Genomic DNA, 20,755 nt, shown 5'->3' on the forward strand with positions numbered 1-20,755 from the left:
GGGGAGTCGAGAACCAGGGGCCACTGTTTAAGAATAAGGGGTAAGCCATTTAAACATAGAAACATAGAAATTAGGTGCAGGAGTAGGCCATTCGGCCCTTCGAGCCTGCACCGCCATTCAATATGATCATGGCTGATCATCAACTCAGTATCCTGTACCTGCCTTCTCTCCATACCCCCTGATCCCCTTAGCCACAAGGGCCACATCTAACTCCCTCTTAAATATAGCCAATGAACTGGCCTCAACTACCCTCTGTGGCAGAGAGTTCCAGAGATTCACCACTCTCTGCGTGAAAAAAGTTCTTCTCATCTCGGTTTTAAAGGATTTCCCCTTTATCCTTAAGCTGTGACCCCTTGTCCTGGACTTCCCTCACATCGGGAACAATCTTCCTGCATCTAGCCTGTCCAACCCCTTAAGAATTTTGTAAGTTTCTATAAGATCCCCTCTCAATCTTCTAAATTCTAGAGAGTATAAACCAAGTCTATCCAGTCTTTCTTCATAAGACAGTCCTGACATCCCAGGAATCAGTCTGGTGAACCGTCTCTGCACTCCCTCTATGGCAATAATGTCCTTCCTCAGATTTGGAGACCAAAACTGTACGCAATACTCCAGGTGTGGTCTCACCAAGACCCTGTACAACTGCAGTAGAACCTCTCTGCTCCTATACTCAAATCCTTTTGCAATGAAAGCTAACATACCATTCGCTTTCTTTACTGCCTGCTGCACCTGCATGCCTACCTTCAATGACTGGTGTACCATGACACCCAGGTCTCGCTGCATCTCCCCCTTTCCCAATCGGCCACCATTTAGATAATAGCCTGCTTTCCTGTTTTTGCCACCAAAATGGATAACCTCACATTTATCCACATTATACTGCATCTGCCAAACATTTGCCCACTCACCCAGCCTATCCAAGTCACCCTGCCGTCTCCTAGCATCCTCCTCACAGCTAACACTGCCCCCCAGCTTAGTGTCATCCGCAAACTTGGAGATATTGCCTTCAATTCCCTCATCCAGATCATTAATATATATTGTAAATAGCTGGGGTCCCAGTACTGAGCCTTGGGGTACCCCACTAGTCACTGCCTGCCACTGTGAAAAGGACCCGTTTACTCCTACTCTTTGCTTCCTGTTTGCCAGCCAGTTCTCTATCCACATCAATACTGAACCCCCAATGCCTTGTGCTTTAAGTTTGTAAACTAATTTCTTATGTGGGACCTTGTCGAAAGCCTTCTGGAAGTCCAGATACACCACATCCACTGGTTCTCCCCTATCCACGCTACTAGTTACATCCTCGAAAAATTCTATAAGATTCGTCAGACATGATTTACCTTTCGTAAATCCATGCTGACTTTGTCCAATGATTTCACCACTTTCCAAATGTGCTGCTATCCCATCTTTAATAACTGACTCTAGCAGTTTCCCCACTACCGATGTTAGACTAACTGGTCTGTAATTCCCCATTTTCTCTCTCCCTCCCTTCTTAAAAAGTGGGGTTACGTTTGCTACCCGCCAATCTTCAGGAACTACTCCAGAATCTAAAGAGTTTTGAAAGATTATTACTAATGCATCCACTATTTCTGGAGCTACTTCCTTAAGTACTCTGGGATGCAGCCTATCTGGCCCTGGGGATTTATCGGCCTTTAATCCATTCAATTTACCCAACACCACTTCCCGGCTAACCTGGATTTCACTCAATTCCTCCAACTCCTTTGACCCGCGGTCCCCTGCTATTTCCGGCAAATTATTTATGTCTTCCTTAGTGAAGACGGAACCAAAGTAGTTATTCAATTGGTCCGCCATATCCTTGTTCCCCATGATCAACTCCCCTGTTTCTGACTGCAAGGGACCTACATTTGTTTTAACTAATCTCTTTCTTTTCACATATCTATAAAAACTTTTGCAGTCAGTTTTTATGTTCCCTGCCAGTTTTCTTTCATAATCTATTTTTCCTTTCCTAGAACAGAGATGAGTAAACACTTTTTCTCACAGAGAGTTGTGAGTCTTTGGAATTCACTGCCTCAGAGGGCGGCGGAGGCCGGTTCTCTGGATACTTTCAAGAGAGAGCTAGATAGGGCTCCTAAAGATAGCGTAGTCAAGGGATATGGGGAGAACGGGGTATTGATTGGGGATGATCAACCATGGTCACATTGAATGGCGGTGCTGGCTCGAAGGGCCGAATGGCCTACTCCTGCACCTATTGTCTATTCTCGGACTGGAGACCTGTGACTCGTGGTGTGACTCGTGGATCTGTGCTGGGCCCGTTGTGAAAGATTGCAGGACGACCTGGATTGATTGGCCAGGTGGGCTGAGGAATGGTTGATGGAATTTAATACAGAGAAGTGTGAGATGTTGCATTTTTCGGACGTTTAACAAGGGCAGGACCTACACAGTGGCCTTTGGGGAGTGTTGTAGGACAATGGGGACCCAGCGTGGGGGAACCGCTGTGGTGTGGGCGAGCGGGGACAAAAGGGGTGGCCGGCGTGCTTTGTAACTTTGCCAGCGCCGTAGGTGGCTGCTATTTGTATACATTGGGTATGCAAGCAAAGAAGCTCACTGCCTAGTCACATGTGACAAAGTATTCCTATTCCTATTCCCAGAGGGATCTAGGAGTGCAGGTGCATGGTTCCTTGAAGGTCGAGTCGCAGGTAGATAAGGTGGTCAAAAAGGCATTTGGCACATTGGCCTTCATCAGTCAGTATTGAGTATAGGGTGATTTCACTAAAGGTCGCTGGAGCGTAGATCCGCACCCACGTGACCAAAATTCTCAAGTGGAGGACACTCGAGGGTTCGGTACATGTTAGTGGATGGGAAAAAACGCATTTTCCCACCCGTTAAAAACATAGAAAACGGCGAGGTTGTGAGCTGCAATTTACTGTGCCAGTTGGGGTGACCGTGAGGCACAGCTACCTAGATTTACAGGAAAAAAAAAAGATAGCAAGTAAGGTAAATTCAAGAGGGAACTGAAGGTGCCAAAACGGCGGAAATGAACAGCCGACATTTGCCGTGGATATTTACAGGTCCAAAATATCGGGAATTATCGCGTTTGCTCGCTGAATTTCATCAAAAGTAAGGCATTATTAACTTACTTTAATGAAATTCAGCGAGCAAACGCGATAATTCCCGATATTTTGGACCTGTAAATATCCACGGCAAATGTCGACTGTTCATTTCCGCCGTTTTGGCACCTTCAGTTCCCTCTTGAATTTACCTTACTTGCTATCGTTTTTTTTTCCTGTAAATCTAGGTAGCTGTGCCTCACGGTCACCCCGACTGGCACAGTAAATTGCAGCTCACAACCTCGTCGTTTTCTATGTTTTTAACGGGTGGGAAAATGCGTTTTTTCCCATCCATCCCTCGAGTGTCCTCCACTTGAGAATTTTGGTCACGTGGGTGCGGATCTATGCTCCAGTGACCTTTAGTGAAATCACCCTATAGAAGTTGGGAGGTCATGTTGCAGTTGTATAAGATGTTGGTGAGACCGCATTTAGAGTATTGTGTTCAGTTCTGGGCACCATGTTATAAAAAAGATATTGTCAAGCTTGAAAGGGTTCAGAGAAGATTTACGAGGATGTTGCCAGGACTAGAGGGTCTGAGTTATAGGGAGAAGTTGAGTAGGCTGGGTCTCTATTCCTTGGAGTGCAAGAGGATGAGGGGAGATCTTATAGAAGTGTATAAAATCATGAGAGGAATAGAAGACATAAGTTCAAGGTGAAGAGGCAAAGATTTAATAGGAATCTGAGGGGTAACTTTTTCATACAAAGGGTGGTGTGTGTATGGAACAAGCTGCCAGAGGAGGTATTTGAGGCTGGGACTATCCCAACGTCTAAGAAACAATTAGACAGGTGCATGGAAAGGACAAGTTTAGAGGGATATGGGCCTTGCGCAGGCAGGTAGGACTAGTGTAGCTGGGACCTGTTGCCTATTGTGGGCAAGTTGGGCCTGTTGCCACACTGTATCACTCTATGACTTTATGACTATCAGAGTTACTCTGCAATTCGGACAATGAAAGCCAGTTTATTGCATCTACTTATCTCAATGTTAACTGGGATATTGCACTATCCATAGATGCTGCCTCACCCGCTGAGTTTCTCCAGCATTTTTGTCTACCTTAAATGTTAACTGGGATATTGCACTAGATATTAGTAAAATTATTGATCCACTAGCAACACCTAATCTGCACCTGGACAATGTACTTTATACCTTCTAAATGTCTAAATTAAAAGTTATTTTTAGTTGTATTTAGGCATGCAAATTAGACATGGATCTTTTTTAACTTCTGTAGATTTGTTTGATCTTTGTAGCTTAAAGAAGAGAAGTACAAAGTTTAGAGATGTGCGGAACAAATGTTTATACAGATGTTGGTGGAGGGAAATATGATAGCATTTTTGATATTGCTATAAATATGATGGGGGGGGGGGGAGAATGTAGATCATGTGCAGATAGGGAAGAGTTGGTCTTTACGTCATGTTCAGCACAGCGATTGTGGGCCACATTATGTTAATATAAGGAACACCTATACATGTTTTCAAGAGAGGCTGTCTACTGTTCAATGTTCTTTATGACAAATGCATCTAAATACTATTCATAAGGAAAAGGTGACTTAGCTTTTAACAAATAGAATTAGAACAAAATGTGAAATTTACTTTGTTTTCAGAACATTAGTTCTGGACTCTTACTGGGAGCTTGTAAGTGAAACAGGTTTAGTGTTTCATTTGCTTCATAAATGGAACTGAGTTTTAGTTCAGTGAAATGTTCTAATAGCACAACTAATATTAATTATTTTGTTTTGGCTTAAGGCCAATTTATATATTGAAGTTTTTAAATTGGTGTGCAATGTTGGTTGAGGTTCAGGTATACCTGCTGGAAACTATATGATTTATTTTATATTGCCTTGCAATTCAACATCTAATGCAGACTGGCCAAATATTCCTGCTGAAATATTGTACATTTTTCTGCAAATTTGATTTCTCTATCTTTGTAATCTGTAAATATCTGCAAAAAAAAAGTGCCCTTTAAGTATTGAGTGATTGAAATTTGGTTATTTTGTTCTTTTTCAGTGCTGTGAATTTTTGGATTATTTGGGTAACCCATGGGTTTGTGCAGCTGGTGAGGCTGAAGCTATGTGTGCCTATTTAAATGAAAATGGATACGTCGATGGATGTGTCACCAATGATGGTGATGCTTTTTTATACGGAGCAGAGACTGTGTACAAAAACTTGACTATAAACACAAAGGTACCTCAGAGTTTACACATTGTGATGACATTAGGAATATCGTTAAATTTTCTTTCTTAAAATTTGTAGCACATTAAATATGTGTGTGCTCTTTCTGAAATGTATTTCCTATCTCCATCTTTTAATTAGCTCAACAGGAAGCAATGGCAAAAATAAACCTATTGGATAAAGAAAGTTCAAGTTCAAAATAATTCCAATCATTTATATGAAATTACCAAAGCACATGGGAATGGGGAATGAAATACTGATTAGCTAATATGGAGCACACGCCACAGGCAATTTACTGGTATCAGGGATACGGTCAATTCTTCTGCGTAGGTAGGAGAGAGGAGTGGGGGGGGTGGGAGAGAGAGGGGGGGGAAGGGAGGGGGAGGTGGAGAGGATGGAGAGATAGAGAAGAGGCGGGGGGGGGAGAAAAGAGGGGGAAAAGCAGGTCAGGTTGAGAGGAGGGGGTTACAAGAAAGGGGAGGGAGGGGGGGGGGAGAGAGAGATCGGGGAGAGCGGAGGGAGAGGTACGGGGGAGGAGGGGAGCCAGGCGAGCGAGAGCGGGCTGCGAAAAGCGGAGAGAGAGTGAGCTCTAGTACAGAGCTCCACTCGGCATCTCCCGGGAAACCCGAGTCGAGTCGGATAGCGGGGGGGAGAGGGAAGGAGCGGGTAGCAGTGGGGGGAGGAGCGGGAGGGAGTGGGGAGGAACGGCAGCAGCGGGAGGGAGGGGGAGGGGAGTGACCTCATTCGTTGCGCGTGGAACATGGCGCAGCAGGCCACGAGGAGAAAGATCTTGAAAAGCATGCTGGGAAGCTCGTGAGCACCCAAGACCTCGGGATCTGCAGAACAGAACCCACTTGCTTGTTCTTTCTGCATCTTTTGAAGAACCGGGGGGGTTAGGGAGGGAGAGGTTGGTGACATCACTCCTGGGAAAACAGTGCCCAGCAGGCAGCGCGTTGAAAATTCTACGCAGCTTGCCGCGAGGAGCAGAGGTATTGTGACGTCATCCAGCTCCCTTCAGCACGTTAGATATTAAAAAGATCTCAGATTGGTGAACAATTTTAGTTAAAAAATTCAAATCAAATTTTCAGATGAGCCAATATTTGACATCACGAGGTAAATCTCTACCGGAATAAGTAAAAATTTCACCATTAGCGCGTCGGGTTTTGAAGAAGATGTGATTCACAAGCGAACAAACAAAAGATCAGATCAGAGTTTTATAAGTATACTAGACCAAGTGCAGATCCGTTGGGTCTATTCCCCCAACGCGCGGTTGCGGGGGTGGGGCGGGGGGGGCTGCATGCGGCGTCACACACACTAACCACCCCCCCGCACACACGCTAACTACCCACATTGATATTGTATTAAAATTATTAATTTGCTCCTTTTACCCCATAGCCACCCTAGAGAGGGAGGGAGACAGAGAGAGAGGGGCAGAGACAAAAAGGGCAAGAGACAGAGGGAGAGTGGGGGGGGGGGAGGGGAGGGAGGGTGGGGGAGGAGAGGAGAGAGAGAGATGGGAGGAGAGGCAGAGAGAGAGAGAGAGATGGGAGGAAGGGGGGAGGAAGAAGGGATGGGGGAGGGTGTTTGAGGGGAGGGGAGAAGATGGTTTAGGGGAGGGAGGGTGAGGGAGAGGAGGGGGGGAGAGAGGGAGAGGAGGGGGGGGGGAGAGAGAGAGGGGGGGAGGGAGAGAGAGAGAGGAGTGGGGCGGGGCAGCAGCTTACAGGGGCCCAGAACGATCTGAGGACCTAAGATCCTACAGCAAGCTGCCAAAAGCAGTGGACGACCTGCCGATCGTGGCTTCCGCCAGCGTTGCAGACAATCAGGCCGCGGACACGGAGAGGTGGACGTCCCCTGTGACGGGTAGAGCGGAGAGAGGGAGGGAGGTGAGAAGAGGAGGGGGGGAGCCGGGCGAATGAGTAGGCTGTGAAAAGCGGAGAAAGACAGAACCGGCCTGACTCTCTGGAAACCCGCAGCTGAGCGAGCAGGCGGGGGAGGGGAGGGGCGTGGCTTCACATGCTGCGCCGGCAGCGAGGAGAAACTTCTTCAGCGCGTGAGCATCTCTGACCTCGGGATCTGCAGAACAAAGATCCGATAGTAGAGCTGCAAGATCTTTGCTGCAGAACTTTCTCGTTCTTTCTGCACCTTTTGAAGAACGGGGGGGGGGGTCTAACGACCTCGTGGAAAACTGCGCATGCGCGTTGACAACAGCTGCGTTAATCGGGGGGGGGGGGGGGGCAGGAGGCAGGTGGGCCACGAGGAAAAGCATTGTGAAGTCAGCAGCTGGGCAGCCTTTATATATTTTTTTTAAATGTCAGTTTGGTGAAAAATTTTAGTTAATAACTCGTGCAATAATTAACCAAATTTACAGGGGAGTGGATTTTTGAAATCAAGTTAAATTACTACCAGAATATGTTAAAATTTCACCATTATTGAACGTCAGCAGCTGGGTAGCGGTCAGATTAAATAAAAAGGTCAGATTGGTCAACAATTTTAATAAAAAAAGGTCGGGGAAATAATTGACCAAATTTATAGAGGAGTGGGTATCTAAAATCACAAGGAAAATCTCTACTGAAATATGTAAAAATTTCCTTGTTTTGGCGTCTATTATCCACGAGGGATAATAATGCTGAAATTTGCTTCCTGCAGTGTTAAATCCACAATATATCAGGGAAGAGGGCATCTTAAAATAACCTACCACTTGTGGCATGTTTAAGAAGGAACTGCGGATGCTGGAAAAATCAAAGGTAGATAAAGATGCTGGAGAAACTGAGCGTGTGAGGCAGCATCAGAAATGTCTGAAGAAGGGTCTCGACCCGAAACGTCTCATATTCCTTCGCTCCGTAGATGCTGCCTCACCCACTGAGTTTCTCCAGCATCTTTATCTACCTACCACTTGGTAGATCGCTGATTGTGTTCATATGGAATGTGGCTGTACCCTTTTTCCCCATACCAACATACACAGTGCACTAGGAGAACATAATTATTTCAGTGTTGTTTCTATCCAGTAGATTGTTTTGTAATTATCTGTAACAATGACACCTTTGGGTGTGGAGCAATTATTAAAAGTGATCTGGGGTATATCATAACCATACTGTGTGGAGTATGAACACTATTTCATTTCCATTTGCTACAAGGCCCATGCCAGATTTTGGAAGATTCAATTTGTTGTCCTGAGTCACGGGGCCAGACCATTGATTATGTTATTCTCCATTTAAATAGGATCCACATGTGGACTGCTACAGAATGTCAGCCATAAAATCCAAATTAGGGCTTGACCGAGATGCGCTAGTTGGTTTAGCCATTCTGCTTGGATGTGATTACCTACCAAAGGTATGGCTCCATTTAAAGTTCCAATTGCACCCACACTAAATTGTAATATGTATTAGCTCCTACTTGGATTAATATATTCTGAAATAATGCAATTAAGTTTAAATTAAAGATATGTTTGGATTACATGTAGTGTTTTGTGGAATATTTTAAATATTTTAGATTAAATGGGTAGTGTTAGTGTCAGAGAATACTCATAATTTTTGATGACAGACCCGCATAATAGGAAATCTGGTTAAATATATCAAAAGAGCAAATTTAGTTCAAATGCATTTCTTAACAGGTATTATTATGGGTTTATTATTGTCATGTGACTGAGAATCAGTATAAAACTGTTTTCTGTGCTATTTTAGGTAAAACCATCTATGGAGATATTTTTGGGTAAAAACATCGAGCTTCAAATGCAAATTTTGGTTGATGCGAGCAGTGTATTACGTCCAGCTTCATTAGTATCTTCCATCCAAAGGCTTGAAATTGGGATGTTCCAATGATTGCACAGTATTCAATTCATTCCTACAACTTAAATTTTTGACCAGGGGCTCGGCAATAATTGTGGTGCACAATCTGAGTTCATTGGTTCTGTTTATTTCTTGTAATCCCACAGTTTTTCTATCCAGCTAATTATTTTGTACTTTGATATTTTCTTTTAACCTTCTGTGTCTATATTGTTTTTGTTTTCCCGTTTCCAGGGGGTTCCAGGAGTTGGGAAGGAACTGGCTTTGAGGCTGGTTGAGACATTAAATGGGCAGAGTCTACTTCAAAGGTGAATTGTACCTTTGTTTAGTTGAAAGGTTCTAAAGGAGCTCTTGTCTTCTGGAGACGATCATTTTTTTTTTTAGATTTACAAACTAATGTGCTGAAATAACAGTAAGACTGTAAAGGCTACCTGAACTTCAATAACTGCACTGATAATTCCAAACTATGGAATGGAGAAATTAGAGCTTAGCAGACGTGAATATTTTAACTTCCTTCATACTGACATATTACTATTTTCGCTTGCACATTCTTTCTCTTACGTTTAACATTCAAATCTATCTGCAGTGGCACAGTTCCCTTTTATCTCAAGAAACTTTACTTTCTACTTCATCCTTTCACTCCATTTGAAGTGATTCGGGAACAATGGGCATGGAGACTATAATTTTCAAAGTATTTATCAACATAGTAAAAATAAATTGTACAGTAGGTATTTCATCCAATATTTAACAGACTATTATGAATAATAAAAAATGAGACATTTTGTATAATGATTTTGAGTGCAGCATTTGTTTTAAAATGTGAAGGGCTGACTGTTCTTAACCTTTCTAGGTTTAAACTGTGGAAAGGAGAGTTTGATGAAATTAGTACTCGTGATCCAATTGTTAAAAAAGTACACTGCTCGGTGTGCCGACACCCAGGTAACCAGCTTTTGATTTAATTTGTTTCTTTCGTCTGATGTAAGTATTGCTGGTAGTGCAACACTTATTACCCAACCCTAATTGTCCTTGAGAGGGCATTGGTGAGCTAGTTTCCTGAACAGCTGCAATCTGTATGGTGACAGTGTTGTGAGGAATGCATTTTAGGATTCGTGCCAGCAGTGATATAAGAAAAAGCAATGTTATATCTATGTCAGGCTAGTGGTAAATCTAAGGAAAATTTGGAGGTGGTGATGATTCGTGTGCTTGTTCTGCATGCCTTTCAAAGTAGTAAGACTTGAAGCTTCCAGATATAAACAAACTGCTGGAGGAAAACGGTCGATCAAGTAGCATGTATGGAGACCAAGGGATGGTCAATGTTTCAAGTCAAGACCCTGCATAAGGACTGATTGTACAAACAAGGTAGCCACTGTACAGTGGAAAGGGAGAGGTGAGACAGAGGCTGGTAAGCGACAGGTGGAACCAGATCAAATTGAGGAGCGGGGAGTTTTGAAACAGTAGGTGGAGTGAAAGTAGAGACAGGCTAGAAGATAAGGACAGATGGAACCAGATTGGGGAGGGAATAGGAAACAGAAACTCAGGCGGATAGATGTGGATGATGGGCAGATGGAAAGGTAACAAATCTAACAAGTGGGGTGGGTTTAAGGGGGGGGGGGGGGGGGGGGGATGGCACGTGGAATGGCAGGAATGCAAGAGGTAATCAAAATGAAAGAAATCCTACATGCACCAACAGGAGTGAGTAAGAAATGTTTGCGGGTGTGGATTGCCAGAAATTGTCAAATTATTATTGAGTTGTAAATTACTCAAGTGCAACATGAGGTGCTGTTCTTCAAGTTTGCATTTGATTTTACCATGGCAATGGAGAAGGCAGAGGACAGACAATTCATTGTGGGAAGGGGAGTTGAAAATCAAAAACGTTGAGCATTTTGTGTCCACAGATGCTGCTTGATCTGCTGATTCATACACTTGTCTCTTGTGCCTTGAAAGTTTCAGAAGTGTTTGACAAGGTGCACCTTGTGGAAAAAAAATACTGCAGAATAAATGGTTAACGGGGTGGATGGAGTTCAGATTAAGCGGGATATTGTGTGTTGGATGGTGCACAATTTAGAGCTCTTGCAATTGCAGTCATCTAGGCAAGTGGAGAGCATTTGATTGTTCTCCTGACTCAAGCATTGTAACTGGGCAAAGCATGTGGGGAGAACAGCCATCTCTGTCCTATATTTGTAACTGCTATTTTTTGGCGATTATTTAATTTAAGTTAATGGTAAGCAGCGATCCCCAATCTTCCAACCGCATCCAACACATTGGTCATAGAGTCAGTCATACAGGGTGGAAACGGGCCTTACGGCCCAACTTGTCCGCACCGACCAACATATCCCAATTACTCTAATCCTATCTGCCTGCAATAGAGTTGCAGAATTACAGAAAAAATGACTGTGAAAATACCATGGCATGTCACGGGGAACTGGTTGACACTTCCCTTGCAGACGACGTCCTTGCCGAGCATTGATGTGGAACAATATCATACTTGTTGCTATTGTCACAACGCTGAACGTTGCCTAATTCCTGCTGGATCATTATGAGGTTTTGAATGGAATTAAAAATTGCAACTATTTATAAAGTAACTATAATGGAGCAAACACAATTGGGTCTTACAGTGATAACAATGGGCTTTCGAGGTATTTCATGGATAATTGCAATCTTGAAATCCATTCAGAGCCCCATCGATAATGATCCAGCAAAAATCAGGCAACATTGTAGTAATAATAATAATAATAATGCTATTTTATTGTCACTATACACATGTACAATGAGATTAAAAGCAGCTCCTACTCAGTGCAGACATGTAATTAATCAAAAACAAAGACAAAAACAAAGGGGGGGTGATAAGGTACACAGTTCTGCGGCGCTATATACATATCTATAAAAAGACAATGAATGAATAGAGTGAATAAATAGGATTCCTATATGCAGTTACAGTACAAATTACAGTAGGTGGATAGATGGAAGTCCGGGAGTTTGGCTGTGAAGTCAATACATGTGTGAGTTCAGGGAGGTTATGGCTTTTGGAAAGCAACTGTTTTTGAATCTGTTTGTCCTTGTTCTGATGCACCTATAATGCCTCCCTGAGGGCAGCAGGTCGAACAGGCCAAATGCAGGATGGGAGCTGTGCTTGATGATGTTCTTCGCCCTGCTGAGGCAGCGGGAGGCGTATATGTCCATCAGAGAGGGGAGAGGGCAGCCAGTGATCTTCTGAGCTGCCCTAACTACCCTCTGAAGCCTCTCCCTGTCTGCCATGGTGCAGCTGCCATACCATGCTGTAATGCAGTATGTCAGCAGGCTCTGAATGGACGAGCGGTAGAAGGTCAGCAGCAGGTTGGAGTCCAGGTTGTGCTTCCTGAGGACCCTCAGGAAGTGCAGCCGCTGCTGAATTTTCTTGATAACCGCCGTGATGTTGTCTGTCCAGGAGATGTCAGCGGAGATGAGGACGCCAAGAAACCGGAAGGTGTAGACCCTCTCCACACACTCGCCGTTGATGTATAGGGGGGCTAAGTCGGTGCTGTGCCTCCTGAAGTCGACAATGAGCTCTTTTGTTTTCTTGGTGTTCAGAGCCAGGTTGTTTTCTGAGCACCTGGCTGTCAACCTCAGGACTTCCTCTCTGTAGGCTGCCTCGTCTCCCCTTGAGATGAGTCCGACTACTGTAGTGTCGTCAGCAAACTTGACGATGCGGTTGTTGTTGTGGGCCAGATTACAGTCGTGGGTGTAGAGACAGTATAGGAGGGGGCTTAGCACACAGCTCTGTGGGGAGCCGGTACTCAACATGCGAGTGGAGGAGAGGTGGGGGCCGAGTCTCACAGTCTGGAGCCGGTTGGTGAGAAAGTCCTTTATCCAGGCACATGTGAGAGTGGGGAGGCCAAGAGTGACCAGTTTGTCGATGAGAATGTCCGGAATGACAGTATTGAAAGCTGAGCTGTAATCTACAAAGTGCATCCGGACGTAGCTCTGCTCTGCTCCAGGTGGCTCAGCACACAGTGGAGAGCTACGGTGATGGCGTCTTCTGTGGATCTGTTTGTGCGATAGGCGAATTGGTGAGGGTCGAAGTCTGGAGGGAGATAGTCCTTGATGTGCGGGAGGACCAATCTCTCAAAGCACCAGAGTGAGGGCCACAGGACGGTAGTCATTTAGGCTGGTGATGGGAGACTTCTTCGGCACTGGGATGATTTTGGCTGATTTTAGGCAGGACGGGATAACTGCCTGGTCCAGGGAGAGGTTGAAGATTCTGGTAAAGATGACGGTGAGCTGGTGGGCACATGCTTTGAGCACCTTACCAGATACTCAGTCTGGGCTGGAAGCCAACTTAGGGTTCACTGCCAGGAGCACCCGTCTGACATTGTGCTCCCTTACAGTGAGTGGAGTAGTACAGGAGCTAGGTGAGGGTGGGAGCAGGGCTGTAGCAGGTGAGTGCTGCTGTTGTGATGTTTCAAAGCGGGAAAAGAAGCAATTTAGCTTCTCTGCCAGCGGCGCACTCAGGTCTTCTGTCGTTGTGGCACAGCCTCTGTAGTTTGTGATGTCTTGTATGCCCCGCCATACCTCCCGTGTATTATTGCTGGACAGATGGGACTCTATGCTCCTCTTTTGGTCCGCCTTGGCTTTTTTAATTCCACTTTTCAGATCGGCTCGAGCAACCCTGTACAAAGCTCTGTCACCTGACCCGAAGGCAGCATCGCGGCTCTTGTGTGTTAATTTGAATAGAAATTGCTGGTAACTTCAAGAAGTATAATAGTAAAGAGTATTCACTAAAGTTATTACAATCTTCAGATATATTTTTGGAGTGCTATTCATTGAGGTAATTGGTTGGATATAGTGGCATTTTGACCCAGCCAAAGGAAAGCAGAGGCTGAACTGCAGAAGGAAATAGAGATAACTAAAGGTTTGATTAAGATATGAGTCTTAAAGGATAATTGAGAAATTAAATAGTTTGGGAAGAATTCCTGATTCTAATTATAAATTAATAGCTGTTCAGATAAATGCATGAATGAACAATACAAGCATTTTTCAATCAATTGCAGTGCAAGCGGATTAATTAGTCTTGTTTGATACTGTGTTCCATTTAGGATTAGCCAGTGACCATGCAACAAAAGGTTGTCATTTGTGTTCAAGTGATCAGTCCTGTTTACCACACAGTAGTGACTACCGATGCCCTTGTAATTGGCATCAGGCAGAGGAAAAGAGAAAAACAAACCCATTGGAGAATATCATCAAAAAGTAAGTCCCCTTTTTCTAAGAGCCCTTTGTCAATTTTGTATGTAATTTATTCAAATCTAAATTTAGCTTCAAATGTTACAGTTCCTAGATAAGTTAATATTTATGTTGTACAGCATTGCGTGGATCAATGGATTATCTGCCTGATGTTATGAGGTTTTGGGGGTTTATCTATTAATCTCATGTTTTCCCAATGTGAATCAATTAAATTGTTCAAATTATTTTTTTTAAAGTTCTTAAAACCAGTTGTTGTTACTGCCGGGACTCTCCATTTCCTAAATTAGATTCGACTTCTTCAAGTGAATGGCTTAGTTCAGTTGTTCCTGGTTTTTCTTGGAGTGAGAGTAAATACATTTTGTTGGTACCAGTTATATACGCAGATTGAAACTCTCCAATGGGGTATTCATATGACCCGACTGGTGCTGGACCACGGAAATTGACGAGACCCTCCAATGTAAATATATGCCTAACCCGAGGCTTGCCAGTTCACTTTATATATTTATTCCTATGTCATATGAAGTAGAATAAAGCTTAAAACAGAAAATAAAACTGCACTCTTATTGGATTTATCAAAAATATATAAATAAATAAATGTGTACAAATAATTGAACAGTGTTGGGGGGGGTTGTTAGAGATGTGCTTTGGAAACTGACAAAGCAATCTCTTTAATACTTGTACTGTACTGTCACATCTATTTCTGGTTAATTAAAGCAACAACCGCGGAACTTTCTCTTCCCCCGACAATGTAATTAGATTCCCTTGCCAAATGCCTGCATTCTCTCAGGGGCATTACTATTGAGATAAATACTTCCCGCACAAGTGCATCAGCATGTATAGCATGGGATTCAGTGGGTGAGAAAGGAGTTTCGCATTACAGAAAATAACGAGACCACTGTTTACTTGGAATTTCACCCTTTTATAAAGCTGGGTGCTGTGTATCATTAAAATCAGAAATAGATTTTGCCAAGAGGCTGATGGAATTCAGAAACTTTAGTATTATAAGGTGACACTGAATTCTCCTCCTTTAGAAACCATGTTGAATGAATATCTAAATGATGGTTTCAGTGAAATAGTGAAACATGCTATCCCATTATAGACTTTCCTCGTTATTGTAATTTGTACAGAGGTACAGTGAAAAGTTTTGTTTTGCGTGCTATGCAAACAGATAGAGTGAAGGGGAAGATACAGAGTGAAGAATATAGTTTCAGCATCTCAGCACGCATCAGTTCCCTAGACAAAGTCTAATGAGGTAGAACTGAATCGGATTGTCCCCTAGCTTGGAAGAACCATTGAGAAACCTCATAACAAAGGCAATAAACATTTTCTGACTCTGGTGGTGCGTGCTTTCAAGGTTCGGTACCATCTGCCAGACAGGAGCATGGAAAAGGAATGACTGGTGTAGGACAAGTCTTTGATTATATTGGCTGCTTTTCCGAGGCGATTTAGATGAAGTCAATGGTAGTAAATCTGGTCTGTGTGATGGACTTGGCTACATCTACGACTCTTCACATTTTCTCGCAGTCTAGGGCATAGCTGTTCTCAAACCGATCCGATGTAAACCAACAGTTTGCTTTCTATGGTGCATCTGTAGAAGTTTTTTTTTGTCATTGGAAACATGCCAAATTTCCTCTGTCTCCTCAGGAAATAGATGCTTTGATGCCTTACAAATGCTTGGTGCTGCTAATGTAACCACTATGCAAACTAATTGTGACAAATTCAAAACATGCCAAATTACAGTCGTCAGTCATATAAGGCTGGGCCAGAATGTTTCAACTTGTTTTTGCATTTGATTTTATGCTTTTGCATTGTATAAAGGGTGCAGTTGTTAACTAGTGTTCACCTGTCAATTCCGAGAATGGGTTAATTTGCATGCATTTCTTTATGAAATATGTTGTGACAGTAATTCAGAACGTAGAACCACACAATACAGGAACAGGCCCTTCAGCCCGCGATGTCTATGTTGATCATGATACCAATTTAAACTGCAGACCTGCCTGCACATGATCTATATCCCTCCATTCCTTGCCTCTTCATGTACCTTTCTAAATACCTCTAAACATTGCTATCGTTTTTGCTTCCATCACTTCCCCTTGCTTACTACTCCATTTAAACAAAACAAATCTTCTTTAAATTTTCCTCCTCTTATCTTAAATCAATGCCCACTGGTATTGCCATTTGCATCCTGGGAGAAAGATTCTATCTACAGTATCTATCCCTCTCATAATTTTATATATTTCCACATAGTCAGCTTCTGATGTACCAGAGAAAGCAAGCAAAGCTTGTCCACCCTCTCCTAATAGCTGATACTCTCAAACCTAGGCAGAATTCTGGTGAATCTTCTGTGTTCTCTAAAGCCTTCACATCTACTCCTGTGATGAGGTGACCAGAAATTCATGCCTAACCAATGTTTTCTACCGCTGCAACCTGACTTTCCAATTATTCTAGTCATTGCCCCAACTGATGAAGGCAGGCATGCCATATGCCTTCTTTACTACCCTTTCCACTTGTGTTGCCACTTCCGAGGAGCTATGGACTTTCACACCAAGATAACTCATACGCATCCAACATTTATTGAATACTTTCCTCTTGCATTTTACCAGCTAAAGTGCAACACAGATTTGTTTGGATTCTCATTTTTCTCTCTAAACGTTCTACATTTTTTTAACAACATTTCAGGTTTAAAACAATATTTTAATTCCATCTCCATCAATCCCATGTGCTTTGACCTTCTCAATCAATCTACTCTTAGAAAGAAGGTTATCTAAGATTGCAATGGGATTTTGATTAACTGGGCCATTGGACTGGGGAGTGGCAGATGAAAAGTGTAGGAGGGAACTGCAGATGCTGGTTTAAAGCAAAAAGATAGAGACAAAATGCTGGAGTAACTCAGAAGGACCGTTCCGCTGAACACCTTCGCTCAGTCCGCCTGGACCTCCCTGATCTCCCAGTTGTCAAACACCATAACTATTCCTGGGGTCTGAAGAATATCCGTCTGAAGAAGGGTTTCGGCCCGAAACGTTGCCTGTTTCCTTCGCTCCATAGATGCTGCTGCACCCGCTGAGTTTCTCCAGCTTTTTTGTGTACCATAACTATTCTCACTGACCTTTCTGTCCTAGGCCTCCTCCATTGTCAGAGTGAGGCTAGATGTAAATTGGAGGAACAGCATCTCATATTTGGGCAGCTTACAATCCAGTGGCATGAATATTGATTTCTCTGACGTCAAGTAACTCCTGCATTTCCTCTCTCTCCATACCTCCCCCCCACCCAAGTCGCAATAGCTTCTCGTTTTCACCTAGGAAACAGCTAATAATGGCCTGTTTCCTTTATCATCATTACTATTTTGCATGTCATTCATTCATTTGTTCTATATCTCCCTACATCACCATTTATATCTCTCATTTTCCTTTCCCCTGACAGTCTGAAGATGGGTCTCGACCTTAAATGTTACCCATTCCTTCTCTCCAGAGATGCTGACTGTCCAACTGAGTTACTCCAGCATTTTGTGTCTATCTTCGGAGTGGCATATGGAGTTTAATTCAGATAAATGTGTGGTGTCCCAGGGCAGTAGGGCACTGGGATGTGTTGTAGATGAGAAGGGTCAGGGGGTGCAAGTATATAATTCTGTGAATGTGGCAACAGGGGTAGATGGAGTGGTAAAGAAAGCGTTTTTTCACTTGCCTTCCCCATTCAGGTATTGAGTACACGGGCAAACAACAAACTGCTGGTGGGTGAGGCAGCATCTGTGGAGAGGGTGGACAGCCACCGTTTCGGATCAGGACCGCTCTTCAGACTGATGGGGTAGTGGACGAAAGCTGGAAAAGAGAAGTGGGGTGGGGAAAAGTCTGGCAAGTGGTGGGAAATTGATTGGCAGATGGTTGGAGGTCGTGGTGAAAAGGAGACAAAAGGGTGTCAGATAAGGAGTGAAAAGGAGGAATGAAATCTGAAGCCGAGGGAGGATTCTGGGTGGAGGGTTCAGGCAAGAGGGAAAAAGGGGGGATAAATGGCAAATGGGGAACGCGATGGGAGATGAGCATAAGGAGGAGGGGGAAAAGAACAGAGTGATATAGGTGGTGGGAGAAATGTGTATGCACAGTGTTCAGATCAATAACAATGTTTCTGACCTGGGCCACCTCCACTGCCGGAGAGGTTGCATACAACAACACCTCATATTCTGCTTGGGTAGCGTACAACCCAGCAATAGGACCATTGAATTCTCTCATTTCAAGTAATATCCGCACCTCACCTCTCTTTCATTCCCGCTCCTATCCACCTCCACACCGGATCACACATTTCTCTCCGCACCCCAGACATCCTGCTCCTATCCCATCCTCCATAGTACGCTCATCTCGCATCTCTCCCATCTCCAAGTCCCCCATTTTTATTTAATCTTCCTCTTTCCCCACCCCCCATCCCCTTCCACACATCTCTCCCTGGGCTCGAAACATCATCTGTCCATTCCCTCCGTAGATGCAGCCTAACCAGCTGAGTTCCTCCTGCAACTGCAGTATTTTGTGACCTTATTGAATAGACATGTTTCAACTGTACAAGACATTGGTAAATTAGGAAAATTGTGTGCAGTCCTGGTTGCCCATCGTGGAAAGGATATCATTGAACTGGAAAGAATGCAAAACAGATTGAGGATGTTACCAGCCCTGGACGGTTTAAGTTATGAGGAAGGCTGGGACTATTTCCTGAACAGCGCAGAAGACTGGGTCATTATAGAAGTATAAAATCATGAGGAGCATTGATAAAGTGAATAGCCACAACGTAAGAGAATGTAAAACCAGAGGGCAGAGGTAAAGAGAAAATATTTAAAAGGGACTTGAGCTGCAGAGAATGTGGTAGAGGTGTAGATTATATTAAATGGCAAACCCGGCTCAAAGACCACATTACCTTATCATTCACTTGCTCCTAGCACATTTGATTGCATAACAACAAAATTAATAATTGATTTGAAAGTGGTCTCTTAAAAATATAAATGAGAGTTTGCTCTTTGTAATCTAAATGCTCTGTTTTTCAGAAAAGCAAAAGCTTGTGAACATTTCCCATTCAAAGAGGTAAAAACAAAAGTAATTTTAACATGTTAGCATCTTGTGAGGTAGATATGTAGCAAGGCATACTTAATAACCTCTTATTTTCTGTGTATCAGGTGATCAGGGAATTTCTTATCAGTAAGGACCATCCAATTCAAAAAGCTCAATGGAGGCGCCCAAATCTACTATTGCTTCAGGTATGGAGTACAGTTTTATAAGGAAGGTCACTCCAAATCTCACTATAGTACACCTAATTGGAAAACTTAATGCCAGAACTTTCAACGTCAGATTTTATGTGAACTAAGAAATGTGATAATCAGCCACGTTTGATCCTTAGTTTTCATTGAATTATCTGATGTTGACAGAAGATCAGTAGTGCATTACAATGAACACCTTTTCAGAGTAGCAACCAGATTTGTACTTAAATTTGACGTATCTAAAATGACTGCAAACAAGAATAAATAGAGCTGATGATTACACTGATGGAATACCAAATTTTTCACCCAATTTTGAAATGGTTCAGGGGTATCAAATCCACTAACATCCTTCTGCTTGTGAGGTTTTTCTTCTCCCTTTAGTTTTAGTACTTTGTGCAAACTTCTTCAGAGGACGGCACGGTGGTGCCTTACCCGGGTTTGATCCTGACTACGGATGTTCGTCTGTATGGAGTTTGTACATTCTCCCCGTGACCTGCGTGGGTTTTCTCTGGGATCTCTGATTTCCTCCCACATTCCAAAGTCGTTCCGGTTTGTAGGCTAATTGGCTTGGTATAATTGTAAATCTCTAGTGTGTTTATATTATCATTTATACAATGATAATCCTTTACTCGGTTATAGCGGGCAATCGGCAATAATGGACACCAATCTTTCCCCCACCCATGGTCTGTTATAACGAGTTTACTCAAGTTTAGAACATTTTTCGCATTTTCAAAAGATTCATAATTGGATAAACATGAAAGTGATTACATCTTTGAATCTCTTTACCTGGATAAGGAATCTATGGCATATGCATCTTCAAGGAAACGGAGGCAAGATTTTCTGCTTGATAAATCTGCTGATGCCACCAGATTTACAGCAAATAAAATTAGGCTGGGTTCAAGTTTCATGGCAGATAAATATTTTGAACTGAAATAAAAAATTTTACTATCATGAGACTAGGAGAATAAAATGTAATAAAAATTAAGATCTCAAAGTCATACAACATTAATAGATTCTTTTTCACATCTTTAGAATTTTGCTTTGAATAAAATGGAGTGGCGTAGACACTACACATGTGAAAAAGTCCTGCCATTACTTTCACATCACGATATGATGGAGAAAAGAATGGGTAAAAGGAATCCATGGCATTTACAGCCTGTGAGGTAAGTATTGATTGAAAATCAAAATACTCAATTGGTTTGAAGGGATTTATAGTAAGAAAGGCAGAGTTAACATTTCATGTTGATAGCCTTTCATCTGTCTTGCCTCTGTCTTGTCTCTCCTCTCTCTGTCTCTTG

General features: G+C 43.1%; 1 protein-coding gene across 3 annotated transcripts in view; it reads left to right on the plus strand.

Moving 5' to 3' along the window:
- LOC129697112 (flap endonuclease GEN homolog 1) overlaps positions 1-20,755 on the plus strand; it is a 37,041-nt gene that overhangs the window by 5,493 nt on the left and 10,793 nt on the right. For all 3 annotated transcript variants that reach the window (XM_055635344.1, XM_055635345.1, XM_055635346.1), the window contains 8 exons: positions 5,061-5,237; positions 8,445-8,555; positions 9,242-9,315; positions 9,858-9,946; positions 14,080-14,230; positions 19,248-19,284; positions 19,377-19,457; positions 20,490-20,620. In XM_055635344.1, coding sequence (XP_055491319.1) covers positions 5,061-5,237; positions 8,445-8,555; positions 9,242-9,315; positions 9,858-9,946; positions 14,080-14,230; positions 19,248-19,284; positions 19,377-19,457; positions 20,490-20,620 — 851 coding nt within the window. The remainder of the gene's footprint in view (positions 1-5,060; positions 5,238-8,444; positions 8,556-9,241; positions 9,316-9,857; positions 9,947-14,079; positions 14,231-19,247; positions 19,285-19,376; positions 19,458-20,489; positions 20,621-20,755) is intronic.

The sequence above is a fragment of the Leucoraja erinacea genome, chromosome 5, assembly GCF_028641065.1.
Source record: "Leucoraja erinacea ecotype New England chromosome 5, Leri_hhj_1, whole genome shotgun sequence".
NCBI lineage: Eukaryota > Metazoa > Chordata > Chondrichthyes > Rajiformes > Rajidae > Leucoraja > Leucoraja erinaceus.